Source organism: Coloeus monedula (assembly GCF_965178545.1).
Source record: "Coloeus monedula genome assembly, chromosome: 4".
In the NCBI taxonomy this organism is placed as follows: domain Eukaryota; kingdom Metazoa; phylum Chordata; class Aves; order Passeriformes; family Corvidae; genus Coloeus; species Coloeus monedula.
This window is the reverse complement of record NC_138784.1, coordinates 22,862,725-22,875,698: the sequence shown is the minus strand read 5'-3', so window position 1 is coordinate 22,875,698 and position 12,974 is coordinate 22,862,725. Positions and strand designations below refer to the sequence as shown.

The window sequence follows — 12,974 nt, the reverse complement described above, 5'->3', positions numbered from 1 at the left end:
CCAAAGATCCTCTCCAACCTAAATTACTCTATGACTTTATTCTGTGATGTTGGAAAGTATTTGGATCATCTTCTGTAAAAGCTTTGGATCACAAGCCTTTAGAAGGCAAGTTGATGTTGGCAGGTGTGGTTGTTCCTACTTTAAGGCTTTGTCTGAGTCCACATGCTTTTCTTGTCAGTGTTGATCAGTTTAGAAGTAAAATATATGGCAGACTTTTTAGACTGCCAGAGTACAGTTCAGAGAGTATGGGACATGATTCAATGGTTAGTTGAGCATTGATCTGTGGCTGAGAAGCAAATCAGAGCATCTTCCAGGGTGTCCTCATCTGCCTACAGTGGTATTGTTCCTTCTACAACTGTGACTCCTGGCTCCTGCTGCTTTTGCTGCACTGATCTCCCACACCCCCCATGTATTTTACCCAGCCATTCTCTACAACAATGTTCAAAAAAAAACCCCTGCTTCTCTCCTCCAGCCTACTAAAGAGAGATTATTCTTTATTCTATGCTGCTTTCTTTTTTCTCTAAAACAAGCTCTGTGTTATCTTATTTATATAAGCAGTCACATTTGTTCTTTCTTTGAATAACTTCAGCAGGGTTTATTTCTTTCTCTGGAAAATATGACATGAGGTTTTGACTGAAATGACATTTTTTTCTTGGCAAATTTTCCACTTTGCTAAAACATCAAACAGAATGTTAAATCTAACACCGTGATAGGGGAAAATGTCATCAATTCCCTATTAATTTTCAGTAATGTAAAAACAATGCCATTAACACCCAAGCAAAGCACAAAAAGAATTTGTTCCTATTTGTAAATGCCATTTTCTGTTAGGTGTCAGACACCTGAGGCACTGCATATTTGGAGGAATTTTGCACTTGAGCAAAAGTTGCAGCCACTTATATGGCTTGGACTTGTGCCTCAGAAGCTTCCCTGAAGGCTTCATTAACTGCAAGTAACGCAAAACTTACTGTATCATGTTGCTTAATTATGCACTTCTCTTCTTCTCTGTGTCATGCCAGATAGGAAAGGCTTTGGAAGGGAACTTAGTCAAAACATCTTGATCACTGGTAAGTATCTGAAAGCTGAATGAAGTCTCCTTGAATAATGGAGGGTAGCCAGAACCTGAAGTGAGGATGTTGTCTTCAGTGTCCTGGGAAGATCTTTTTCTACTGGCATGAAGAGCAAAGTGTCTTCTAAGACTGTCAGTCTTCTAAAAAGAGAGCAGGAAAGCCCATCCTTCTCCAACAACACCAGGAAAAAGCTCTCTCACCCATCATGGTGCTGGGGTATAAAGCACCCTTTGGCTGCAAATGGTTATTCACAGTGGAAGGGGTCGTTAAGAGGTATTTTGACAATCATAGAACTGGTTAGGAAAGATCTCTAAGAGCATTGGTCCCACCATTAACGAGCATTGCCATTTTCACCACTAAATCACAGCCCTAAGTGCCATATCCACACCCCCTTTGAACAACTCAAGGGACAGTGACTCAACCACTTCCCTGGGAAGCCTCTTTCGATGCTTGGTAACCTTTTCCACAAAGAAATTTTTCCTGATATCCACTAAACCTCCCCTGGCACAACCTGAGGCCATTCCCTCTTGTCCTACACCTTGTTACCTGGGAGAGGAGGCCGCTACAACACGCTCCAGCACCTCAATGTCTTACTTTCAGTGAGGGAGCCAAAACTGAACACAGGATTTGAGGTGTGACCTCACCAGTGCTCAGTACAGGGGGACAATCTAATGTGTTGATCACACTCTTTCTGATACAAATAGTCTATGCTTGTGTGTTCTTTCTTCATGCCCTTGAATCTCTTTGTGCTTCAGTGAGAAAAGCTGAAGGACTGTCAGCAAGCCAGAGTTATGCCTATATGCAGAAATAAGAAATAGGCAGTCTCTTTAAGGCATGAAACCTCCTAGCAGGATGTGCTGTCATCATCTTCTCTACCACAAAGCAGGCTGGGGACCTGCTTTCTGTACAGAAATGTTATTGATTGTTATTCCTTTTGCTGCTGGTCTCCATTTCTCTGTTACAGGCTCTGGTGCTCTTCAGCTGATGTTTATTCTCAGCTAGTCCCAGGCCTGGCACTCCACTGCCTTGCTCTCTGTATCCATGGGAACATTCACATTGTTCCATGGCTCAAAACAGGGATTCAGTGTCCACCTTCGCTTTAGAGATTCACTCCTCATCTGCTGCATGAGAGAGTGCCCTGCCTTCCTAGAGAACACAGAGTTTGAGAATAGGCTTTTCTACATTAATTCTGTGCCCTTGTGTCCATCATATAAGTGGAGAAACTCTTTCTCTGCCAGGATCTGAAAAGACAAGAGCTTTTTCCCTGAGCTTTTGGCTGGCAGAAGTAAAGCCAATGAAGGCAGTTTCCCAGCCACTCTGTGTCCTCCCCCTGAAGCTGGCTGTGCTCATTTTCATCCTTCCTCCCCACCACAGCATCACATCCCCATCCAGGGTGTTGGGGCAGATGTTCAAGGGGAAAATACCGCTGCTTCACCTGGAGAATGATCTGAACCATTACTGTGCAACCCCAGTAGGTGCTGTCCCATGAGTCAAGTCTGGGATTGTAACAAGGACCATTTTTTTCTTCATATGCTCAGAAAGCTGGATGAGGAGAGACACACCCATAGCTCCTGCCTCTCCCGGCACCACAACTGTTCAGTAACTCAGCACAGATATCAAGCCCTGGTCCTAAGTAGCTGGTAAATCCTTCTTGAGGACCTGTGCCCACCTGCAGGGTACTTTCTACACAGCAAGTCCAGCAGAACAGAGCAGCTCCAACTTTCCAAGATTTGTATTCACTTGCTGTTTCTCAGCGGAGGTCACCACTTGCCTCATGCCCGTTGACACCAGGGAGGTCCATAAATCAGCTGCACAGTGATAGCACAGCCCTCATGATGCTCATTCTGCATCTCGCTGCTGGAGGAAAGCACCACCTTTGGTGCCAAGTACATTAGGGAACATGCCTAGGTTTAAAAAAACTCCATGGGAGGGAATCACAACATTTCTAAAGCTTGGCCTCTTTCATCACAAAAGCTGAGCATGATCCTCACCATGTCTCAAGCAGGTGATAACAAAAGTCCAAGGCCAACAAACAAAATGAACATCTTTAAAACAACAAAGCTGTGCTGGGGTTTGTGTACAGTGTTTGTTGCCACAATCTGGCCCAGAGTCACCATCTCACATTTCCCTTCCAGAATGATGGAAATATAAATAGGGGCTATAAACCCAAAGTATTTCCAGCTCATACATCCAAAGGACAGAAATTATAGTCTCTTAGCAAGGAAAATGTTCGAGGGTAGTGAGGTAATGGGACCTGGTTACAGAGCTCATTTCTCTGAAAATCTTTAATACGGCATGGAAATTTTTCAGTGTCCTTGATGCAACCTCTGCTAACATATAAAATAATCCCCTCTTTCAGTGGAAAAGCCCCTTCCTTAGAGAATGAACTGCTGAGCCCCATTTTGGGAACCATTTCTTTCCAGCTGCTGCTTCCAGATATTTTTGAATGGCTCCGAAGACAGCGCGTCAGCAAGGAATGAAATCTGGCTGCTTGAAAGACAATCCATTGCCTGTTGGCTTACCTAGAAAGGGCCTCACTTTTCTGTGCATTAGCTGAGGGCTGCTGCTGTTGAACCATAGGAGTCCAAGCTCCAGTCTTGCTAAATAATATTCTGGAAGTCCAAGCCATGAGTCACAGCAGCATATGAGGGGCTCTGCTCCTCTGATTAATTACATTACCGTGCCTGCCCTTTGCTTGTTGACTCACAGCCGTGAGAGCCTGGGATGTGCTGCCTATGTAGTAAACTGATTAAAGGGGGAATGTGGGTCAGTGTATGGATGTGTACGAGAGCTTTCTGAAATCCCTTATGATATTCCCACCCACTGGGCATTGCTTCAATATGGAGCTCAATCGTCAGGAAACAAACTTGCTCCCTCATCTGTGTTGCACATTGCAACGAGCTTGCCAAGTACGGCCAAGCTTTTAGAAAGAAAAGAGAATTCCCCCCCCCAGTGAATTTATGACCCTTGGCTCTGCTTGTGGCTTGTTCCTGTGCATGCCTGAGTGACATGGAAACTGCAGAAAATCTGCTTGGCCTGTATCTATGCTCTCACACTTGCATCTACATTGGATTTTTCCTTTTTTAATGACTAGGGGGTTTTGTTGGGTTTGTTACATTATAACACGAGCAACACATGATGAGAGGCCCAGAGAAGAGCAACATGTGTTAGTGAAAAGAAAGGGGAAGGATGGAAAAGAAACAAGGAGTGGTTAGAAGTGCTTCTGAGCATTTGAAAGTAAAACATCACTCTCCTCATCTCTTCCAGGTCCTTCAAGCCGGATTTCGTCCTGATCCGGCAGCACGCCTACAGCATGGCACTGGGAGAAGACTTCCGCAGCCTCATCATCGGCCTCCAGTACGGCGGCATCCACTCGGTCAACTCCCTCTACTCCATCTACAACTTCTGCAGCAAGCCCTGGGTGGTAAGTGATGATCCAGCTCTGCTGCAAGTCAGCTCTGCAGAGGAGATCTCTGCTACTGATAAAACACCAAGGTTGCCTTCCAGGCTGTTTCAAAGGAGTTGGTCTCTTTAGGTTAAAATCTAAGCAACCTTAGGAATCCAGGCGGGAGTTCTTGGGGGAAAAACCTATCAGCACTACCAGCCTCTTTATCAGCCTCTAGTGGTATCAAGGTGTTATTTCTTCACCCTGAGTGGGACATTTCCCTTGTCCCAGACTCTAAGGGATCACCAACAGCTGGCAGGGTAGCAACACCTAGGTTTCTTGTCCTTGGGAAGGATCCACAGTGGAGAAGTTCATGGAGGACTGTCTCCCCTGGGAGGGATCCCACGTTGGAGCAGGGGAAGAGTGTGAGGAGTCCTCCCCCTGAGGAGGAAGGATCAGTAGAGACAACATGTGATGAACAGACAAAAACCACCATTCCCAATCCTCCTGCACCGCTGGCCGGGAGGAGGTAGAGAAAATCAGTCCAGTTAGGGTCAAACCACCACAGATGTAGAGTGTTTCAAAGTCCCAGAATGAAATACAACATTATCATGAAGTGTTGGTTCATTGAACCTGAAACATTGCACCTTGGAAAGACCTAGGCTGAGTCAGCTCCTGATGAGGACAGGACAGTGTTCTGATATTTTGCACTGGAAGCTCCCTTCACCTGTTCTTTAAATTCTGTCAAGTTCACAGGAGAATCTCAGAAAACTTTGAAAAATATTATCATTGGCTTTTCTCAGCCCCAAATCAAAGTGTGTAGTAATTCCCCAGACCATTTCTCTGAGCAGCTCCAAGGCAGCTGAAGCTGCAGAAGCAGGAGGGCTGGGGAGATAAGTTGGCCTTGAGCCACAAGAGTAAGGCTGGTCATTGCAGTAGCTGCAGGAGGAAGTCAGATGCTGATACCATTTTGGAGTTGGCATATGGGTTTTCCAAGCAGTTTCGTCCCAAAGTGCCTTCTCTGATCACTGATGCTTCCAGAATGGAAATTTCCCTGCATTCTTCTAGGTTCAAAGCAGGAAACTACAACTATATGGATGTGAGGAGATGGGACTTTGCAATATGACCCCATGGAAAACTTTTAGATGCATTTTCAGGAATTCCCTTACTCATTGCACAAATTTTGCTTGGAGTAAGATGGAATGCTTATAGAAAATGATATCTTCCTCATCACCTAATTAAGTGGAGTTTTATGGTTGTTTTTTCCCTTGGAATAATTATCCTAGAGGTCCTCAGTGTGTTGCTTGGTAGGTCAAGTTCAGATGAGGTCTGTAGTGACTCAGACATTTATTTCCATGATTGGGCAGTGTTGGATTTAAGTAATTTCTTACTAAAATGGTACAAGTGTAATAAACAGAGTCTTTTCAGTTTTCACCCCTTTTTATAACATTTGTGGGGTTTGTTGAGACCAAAAGCAAGACCCTGTCTTTTCCAAAAATGTTACAGTGCAACAATGACAGTGGTGAGAGCAACCTCAAACAACCTCACTTTGCCATCATTGTATAGGTGGTTAATGTCCATTTGACCTCAGTTTCCACCTGATTTTCCAGTTCCAGGCTCAGTACCACACCTTCACATTGGTTCTGACAGCTGGTCCTAGACACAAGTGCATTGACCCTGGTGACCAGACAAAAAGCCTCCACAGTTACACTGCCTTTTGAAGACAGTCATGTAGTCCATTCCATCTGATTTTGGGGTCAAGTCAGTCAGGGCTTAGCTGGTGCTTTGCAACTTATGCCTTGTAATTATGTTTCTGATGGTGTGAAGGGGCCTCAAGATGGGAAAGGCCTATTTTTAGGCATCTGAAATAAAAGAAAACAAACAAACTTAGCACTTAAAAAAATAAAAAAAGCAGTGCTGGAAAGGCAGTGTGGGAGAAATTGGCTCTGCCAGCAGCTTGGCTTAAGCTACTCTGGGTCTGGTTGTGCCATGCTTTCCTCACGGGGAATAGAGCTGGCACAGACAACCTTCCCAGAGGAGTCAAGGAAACCGTTTGCAAACTTTAAACAGGTTTTCAGAATGCCTCCTTTCCCTGCTGCCCCTGCACACACATCACCCCCAAACCAGCGACTGTAATGTGCTCAGCAATCTAAGATTGCATCGAATGTGCAATGCTCAGATGGTATTGAAGCTCTTGTAGAGATTGCAGTGGGGCATTTGAGGGCAAAAATCTTCACTGGCAGCACAATCAGAAAATTTTGTTTTTGTGATAGCTGGGAAGCAAGAGGTAGGGACACTTTGGTGCACGTTCCACTTTGATTGCAAAACAGGCATCTCGAAATAAGGGATCTGCATAACAGAGATTACTGGAAGCTTTTTGGATCTAGAGAACAGTTGAGATGCATGAAGAAATGAAATGAAATACCCCTGGGAAATGTGTTTTTCACTCTCATTTTTTATTTTCCCCAAAAATGGTTCCATTTCATAGAAATGTTTATGATTTTGTGGAGGGGAATGAAATTGAGACTGTTTTTCTTTGGCAATTTGCAACCACGTTTTATTCTCAGCAACTCTAATTACAATCAGCTGAGTTTGGGTTTGGGTTTACTCAAACATGCAGCCCCATTTTTTAATGACATTTGCCAGGTTTCTAGTTCTGCAGTGCACAAACTTCTTCAAAGATTAAAACGGGCACAGTTTGAATCAGATGTTTCTGAGAGGGAAAAAAAAAAGAATATTCAGGGGGTCTCACAACCTGAGAGAAACATCTAAGAAATCTGAGTTTTAAGATGGTCCCAGAACTGTTGAGAAATAATACTACAAGCACACTAAGCACATTGCTTCAACCACTAATAATAATTTTTGTGTTAGAATTCTAACACAATTCTAACTCTAATTCTAAGTTACAATCCAAAATACAGTGGGAAGAATGCTCAGAGCAGTACTCACTGCATGCAGGTAATGTCTGTAATTGCAAAGCAACTTCTGCATCTGTAAGGCAGCAGGAAACATGAAGTTTTTCTGACAGTCACCTCCTGAGTCCAAGGACTCCCAGCCAAACTGTTATTGACTGCCAAGGAACATAGGCTCCCTGATCACCTAGGCACTTTCAAAATATGCAAAAGGCCTTAAGGTCCTCTGAATGGACCTTTCTATTTCTCTGTAAAGACTCCCTGCATGTAACTCTGATCTCCAGCCAGTCAAAGGTATTCCACTTGCATACTTGTTCCAGGTACCTAAAACCAGGCTGCCTTGCCCCGTGTCTTATCTGTGGTCTGGATGCAATCTCGCTAAAACCAGTGGAACCACAGAAAGCAAGAACTGCTGCCAGAATGTGGAAGGTGTGGTTATACCTAGCAGAGCTGCTGACAGCAGCATTCCTACCCATCTGCACTGGGAGATGTTACTCGAGCTCTGTTATCAGATATCTCAGAGGCTGCTGCACCACGTAATGTGGGAGTCTCTTTGTCAACATCCTGTCCCTAACAACTGGTAAAAAAAGGGAAAATGGGAGGGGACTGTCCCATGAGGGGCAATACCAAAGTCAGACCTTTCTGCAGGCTTGGCCCAGTGACGAGGCTCCCAGATGTCTGAATCTCTCATCTGAAACACTCGCTATTTCAGCAACAGTCAAGAGCTGTGTGCTTCAAAAGGAAGCCCAAGGAACAAGTCAGAACATTGTCTATCAGCTGCACAGTTGTTCCAGTTATTTTGTTTGAGCTGTTTTCCCAGGATAAATGTACATTTCTTTAACATCACGGTGTCCATGGCTCACCAGGGCTGCATGCACACACAGCAAGGGGCATGGGCTGTTCTCAACCAGAGTGTTTTTCCTTCTCTCCCTGTCTCTGTCTCATTGTGTTTAACTTTTAAGCCCTGTTTGCTCACCTTGCTAGTCAAAACAGGGCTTTATTTTTCTTTTCTAGAATGTGCAGGGCTAGTGCAAGTAGTTAAGAGAAGCAAGCTGTCCTCCTTCCACAACATCAATACTCTCCTTGCCAACAATAATTATTCCACATGGGGAGTTTTCCTCTTATCTGCTGATGCATGTGAGGGTGGTGGTGGTGTTAGTGATGGGATATGCCGCCTCTTGATGTTTCCTGGATTTTCTTTAAATGCTGTGTTTTGAACTATGAGATTAGGAAAAGTATTCTTTGCATTTGCCTGCAAATCTGCTGGCAGCTGCCCCTTCAGCATTTGGCCTGGGTCTGGCACACACCTTGCAGCCTAATTTTTTTTCACAGTGACTGCATGCCAAGATTTAACTCTCAAAGGGGCATTTCTTCTCCACCAGCAAATGAAGTTTCAACTTCTTATGCAGCAATGCTTTTGCTTAGACTAGCCCAGTACCAGGAGAGGAGCCTTAACGGGGCTACTCCACAGAAAACATCCTCAATATCCTCTCTCTATCTGCAATGTAACTTGGTGTTGTGATTTGGTGCCTTTACTGGCTCCAGCTCTTGCCCAGAAGTGCTCAAAATATGCAAGATTAAGTAGCTAATGCTGTTGGGAAGAAAGGAAACTTGCTTTTCTTTCCCTTCTTCCCTAGGTGTCAGTTTCCTTCCCTTAATCTGTGTGTTACTTCCCTTAGGGGCCACAGGCATCTCCTTCAAGCTTAATACATCCCTACCTTTGATGAGGAACTTGAGAAGCTCATGCAAAGGACTTGCAATCTGTCCTAACTTGGCCCAGGCTGGAGACCTTTATTAATTAACTTGATTTTACCAAATTCTGGGGGGCTTGGAAACTGAATTCAGTTTATAAACTATTTTGTGAATAGGACTCAATCAATGGGGAACTCAGTCCTACCTTCCAGCACAGCAGGAACCAATCCCCAAACATTTTATTCTCTTATGCAGCTGCCAGTCCAACCACTTCACCAACAGCTGTGCCAATTCAGAGCTGTCTGTGGTAACAGGGCCGTGTCTCTTCAGAGAGTGAGCAGGGTGGCTAAATGCCTGACATTATAGACTCTAAGCTTCTCCTGAGATCTGAGAGGTTTCTGGGATATTCTTTGGCATATCACCCCTGCTTCAGAAACATTTTCTGTCCTGGTTATTAAGTTTCTCTCTTATAGTTTTGATTTTTTTCTCCAGGTGATGAATGATGGATCAAACAGGGAGGCTGCAGACAACATACAGAATAGTCTGCTTGCTTCACACATGGCTGAAGCAGAGCAGGAATTTGCTGTGCTGTGTTACACTTCTGTTGGGGTTTTGGAACCCGAACAGAAATCAAAACTCAGTGCTACCATGGGGAGCTTTGTGTCTGGTTGGGCACAACCCTGAATGCTAAAAGGGTTTATAATGGTGATGATAGTGGTGATGGTGGTGAATTGCATGCTGATGGGTGGGGACAACGACAAATGTTCCTCCTTGTGTGTGAAATACCGGGGCGGTTGCTGTCCCCGTTGATGTTCCATGCTGCTCTCTCTAGACACTGCCCTCACAGACTGGTGCCTCCCTCAGACCTCATGGTAGGTGGGACAGGGACAGGCAGATGTCCTTTCTCCTGTCATTCATGAAGGGCTGTTGGGGGCCCTTGGTTCACAATAAATGTCAGTTATGATTAACTCCTACTTCCTTGGGCTGGGACTCAGACCAGGTAGCACAGGCCATTCCCTCTGCTCATCACTGTCCCTCAGCAATTCTCCTGCCCTCCAGCACAAAGTGCCTTGCTTGGATTTGGCTGTGGGGAAGAGATCCAAGGGACAGCTTTGGTTTATTTGGTCTCTAACAGCGAGCAGTGGCACTGATTTCCTGGCTCTATCCTCTGCTAAGAAAGGCTCCTCTCCCCAGCTGAATTTGGAAAGCAAATCTTGTTCAGAGTAGAGATGTAAGTAAACCCAAACTGATTCTCTTCTAGCTCTTGAATCCCTTCTATGCTCTCTTAGTCCAAGGTTTGTGTACATAGGCTGGCTTGGCCATGGATAAATAATGCAGCTTTGTATTTTGTTGCTGCTCTCAGGTCAAGAAAGCAAGGTGGCAAAGACATAATTTATGTTTCTCTCACCTCCTTCACCACTATCAGAACATTTTGCAAGCACATGCCTGTTGCACAATAAGTCGCTGACATCCACTGTGTCTGTTTTTTGTTCCCCCTCCCTCACCCCAAGTTCTCTCAGCTCATTAAAATCTTCAACTCGCTGGGTCCTGAGAAGTTCCCCCTCGTGGAGCAAACGTTCTTCCCAAGCCATAAGCAGATGGTGAGTAACTTTGCTTTCTTCTGATGCCAATATGGATGGGGTAGAAACAACAGATGCAAGCTGGACACAGGAAATGGTGGTGGGAATGCTGGGAAGAGTCTAAATTTTACTTACAGAGAAATACTAGTTAAAAAGTGCTATGCAAAAGGCACTGCTTGGGAACCTCTTTCCTTTCTTGCCCAGCCCTCCCCTAGGTCATGTAAGGACCCTGAAAAAATGTACAAAGAGGCTCAAAGGTTCAACACTAAAGCAGAACTCCATTGTAAAACAGTCAACAAAAAGCTCATCCCTTAGAGCAAAGAATCACTCTATTCAGATAAAGTGGATTTTCTCTACTCCTGGAATTGTTTAAAATATGTTGACAATTTGGGACATGTGTCCTGAGAGATGTTTGTTTCACAATATTAGTTTGCTTGGTCTGTCACGTGCTCACCATCCATTAAACATTTATCAGCCTGAAGGAACTCAGGGTAACTTGGGAGTTCTTGAAAGAGTTTGCTTCAGCTTCTCATGTTTTCTTTGCACAGTGCTCTGGGGCCTGGTCTTTCTGTCAACAGCTAAACACTCAGTGTCCTGTGTGGCTGCTGGGCACTGTACCAAATTCTTAGGGCACCTTCCAAAGAAATCTGCATAGGTGCCTTTAGTCCTGGAGAACATGGCAAAGAGAGGGGCTCTGTTTAAAGCTGGTCATGGCTCTTGTTTTTCCTGCGTTAAAAGGAAGACTAGTCCTTTGTGAATTTTTGCTCCCAAGTTACATCCATGAATTAGTGGCGCTTCCTACATGGCTGAGGCTTTGATGAAACCCTGTATGAACCATGACCCCCTGTGTGACCACTGGCTGGCTGAGCTAATTTCCCAGGCTTGACTGTGAACCCAAGCAGCATTGCCAGCCTGAACATGAGGGTTGTTGAGATGCCAAACTAAGGCTCAAAAATATTCAAACCCCTCTTTTCTCACACACTTGTTGCAACACTGTGGGCCAACCACAATGCAGAACAGGGTGTAGGTTCCTGATCATGCAGGTTCTTGTGCAAAATCCCACTGCTGCCTGCTAGGTACTCAAATACTTTGAAATGCCAGACCTTCACCTCTCTGTTCCAATACTCTGCTCTCTACCTGTGCTGGATAGACTACAGCACTTCTATGCTTCACAGGCACATGGTGGAGGTAAGTACAGTCATGAAGTTGTATTATCATTTAAGACATAAAGAAATGGATAGTCCTTAAACAATGTGACCATTTGTTGCACAGTTCTATGATGAATTAGTTGATTGTGCCTGTTGCATTTAATTCCTAATGATTTATGAAGAAGGTTTTGTGACATAAGTAATGTTTCAGGACAGTTGTGACTTTGATCACCACTTCAGGAATGGTAGTTCTGGAAGACTTGATAAAGGTTATCATTGCAAATAAGTTAGCTAGCACTTTTAGCAAGATCTTCTTGTCTGGAAATCTGATTCTTGGTTCCTCGGATGTAGATGTATTTGGTGCCAGCATAGTAGTAGTACTGATCTTAATTTCACTTATTTTCCATCTTTATGACTAAACACCTACTTGGAGATGCTATTACTTACTTCCAAAAGGGTACAGGAAGCCTTTTAAACCATAAGTAATCTCATATGAACACAAACACTACTGCTGACATGGAAGCCTGAGTAATCTGGCTTAAATCAGTCACTTTTCAACAATTTACAGAAGCAACAATCCACTTGGGCAAATTCAGGTCAGCCCTTCCCAGGTGGACAGGTCTGCCTCACGGAATGAATCTACACAACTTCTAAATATCTTTTCCGGGAGCAACTTCTCAACACCCTGGGCTGTGGGAGCCTGAGAGGTCAAGCTTACACCAAGCAAGCTGCACTGCAGTCATCACCAAATACCTGCGAAAGTTGCTTGCCCACAGTGCCTCAGCTTCTCCATCTGTCAGACAGGAATATACTGATCCCCTTTTACCACTCTTCTTTTCCTTCTCCTGGAGGCATTTCCAAGCTGGACCAGTGAGCACTCGTAAAACACACTGTGGTCCTTTGATGGCTGAACCCCTGGAAGTGTTTATAACAAGTGTTATGGTTTTACCTCTCTGCAATGTCATACACTTCAAGCACTTAAGTTCTCACATAGGAGACCCTCACCCTTCTATATCCAAAATTTTCCAGAGTCTACTTTCTAAACCTTTGGGTTAAACAGAAAAAGAATTCAAAAATCTGTTTCATTCTTTCATCTGTGTAGACACTAGATTTTCCAAGAGTAAAAGTGAGATACAGGAATTATCTAACAGTAGGTCCATTTTTGTGAGCATTTTAATTTAGCTGAAAAT

At 44.2% G+C, this 12,974-nt stretch overlaps 1 protein-coding gene across 2 annotated transcripts in view; it reads left to right on the top strand.

Annotated features, from left to right (window-relative positions):
• The window catches only part of SYN3 (synapsin III), a gene marked incomplete at both ends in the record, with an annotated part of 164,925 nt that overhangs the window by 29,619 nt on the left and 122,332 nt on the right, over window positions 1-12,974 (top strand). For both annotated transcript variants that reach the window (XM_082280008.1, XM_082280007.1), the window contains 2 exons: window positions 4,335-4,491; window positions 10,568-10,657. In XM_082280008.1, the coding sequence (XP_082136134.1) occupies window positions 4,335-4,491; window positions 10,568-10,657 (247 nt within the window). The remainder of the gene's footprint in view (window positions 1-4,334; window positions 4,492-10,567; window positions 10,658-12,974) is intronic.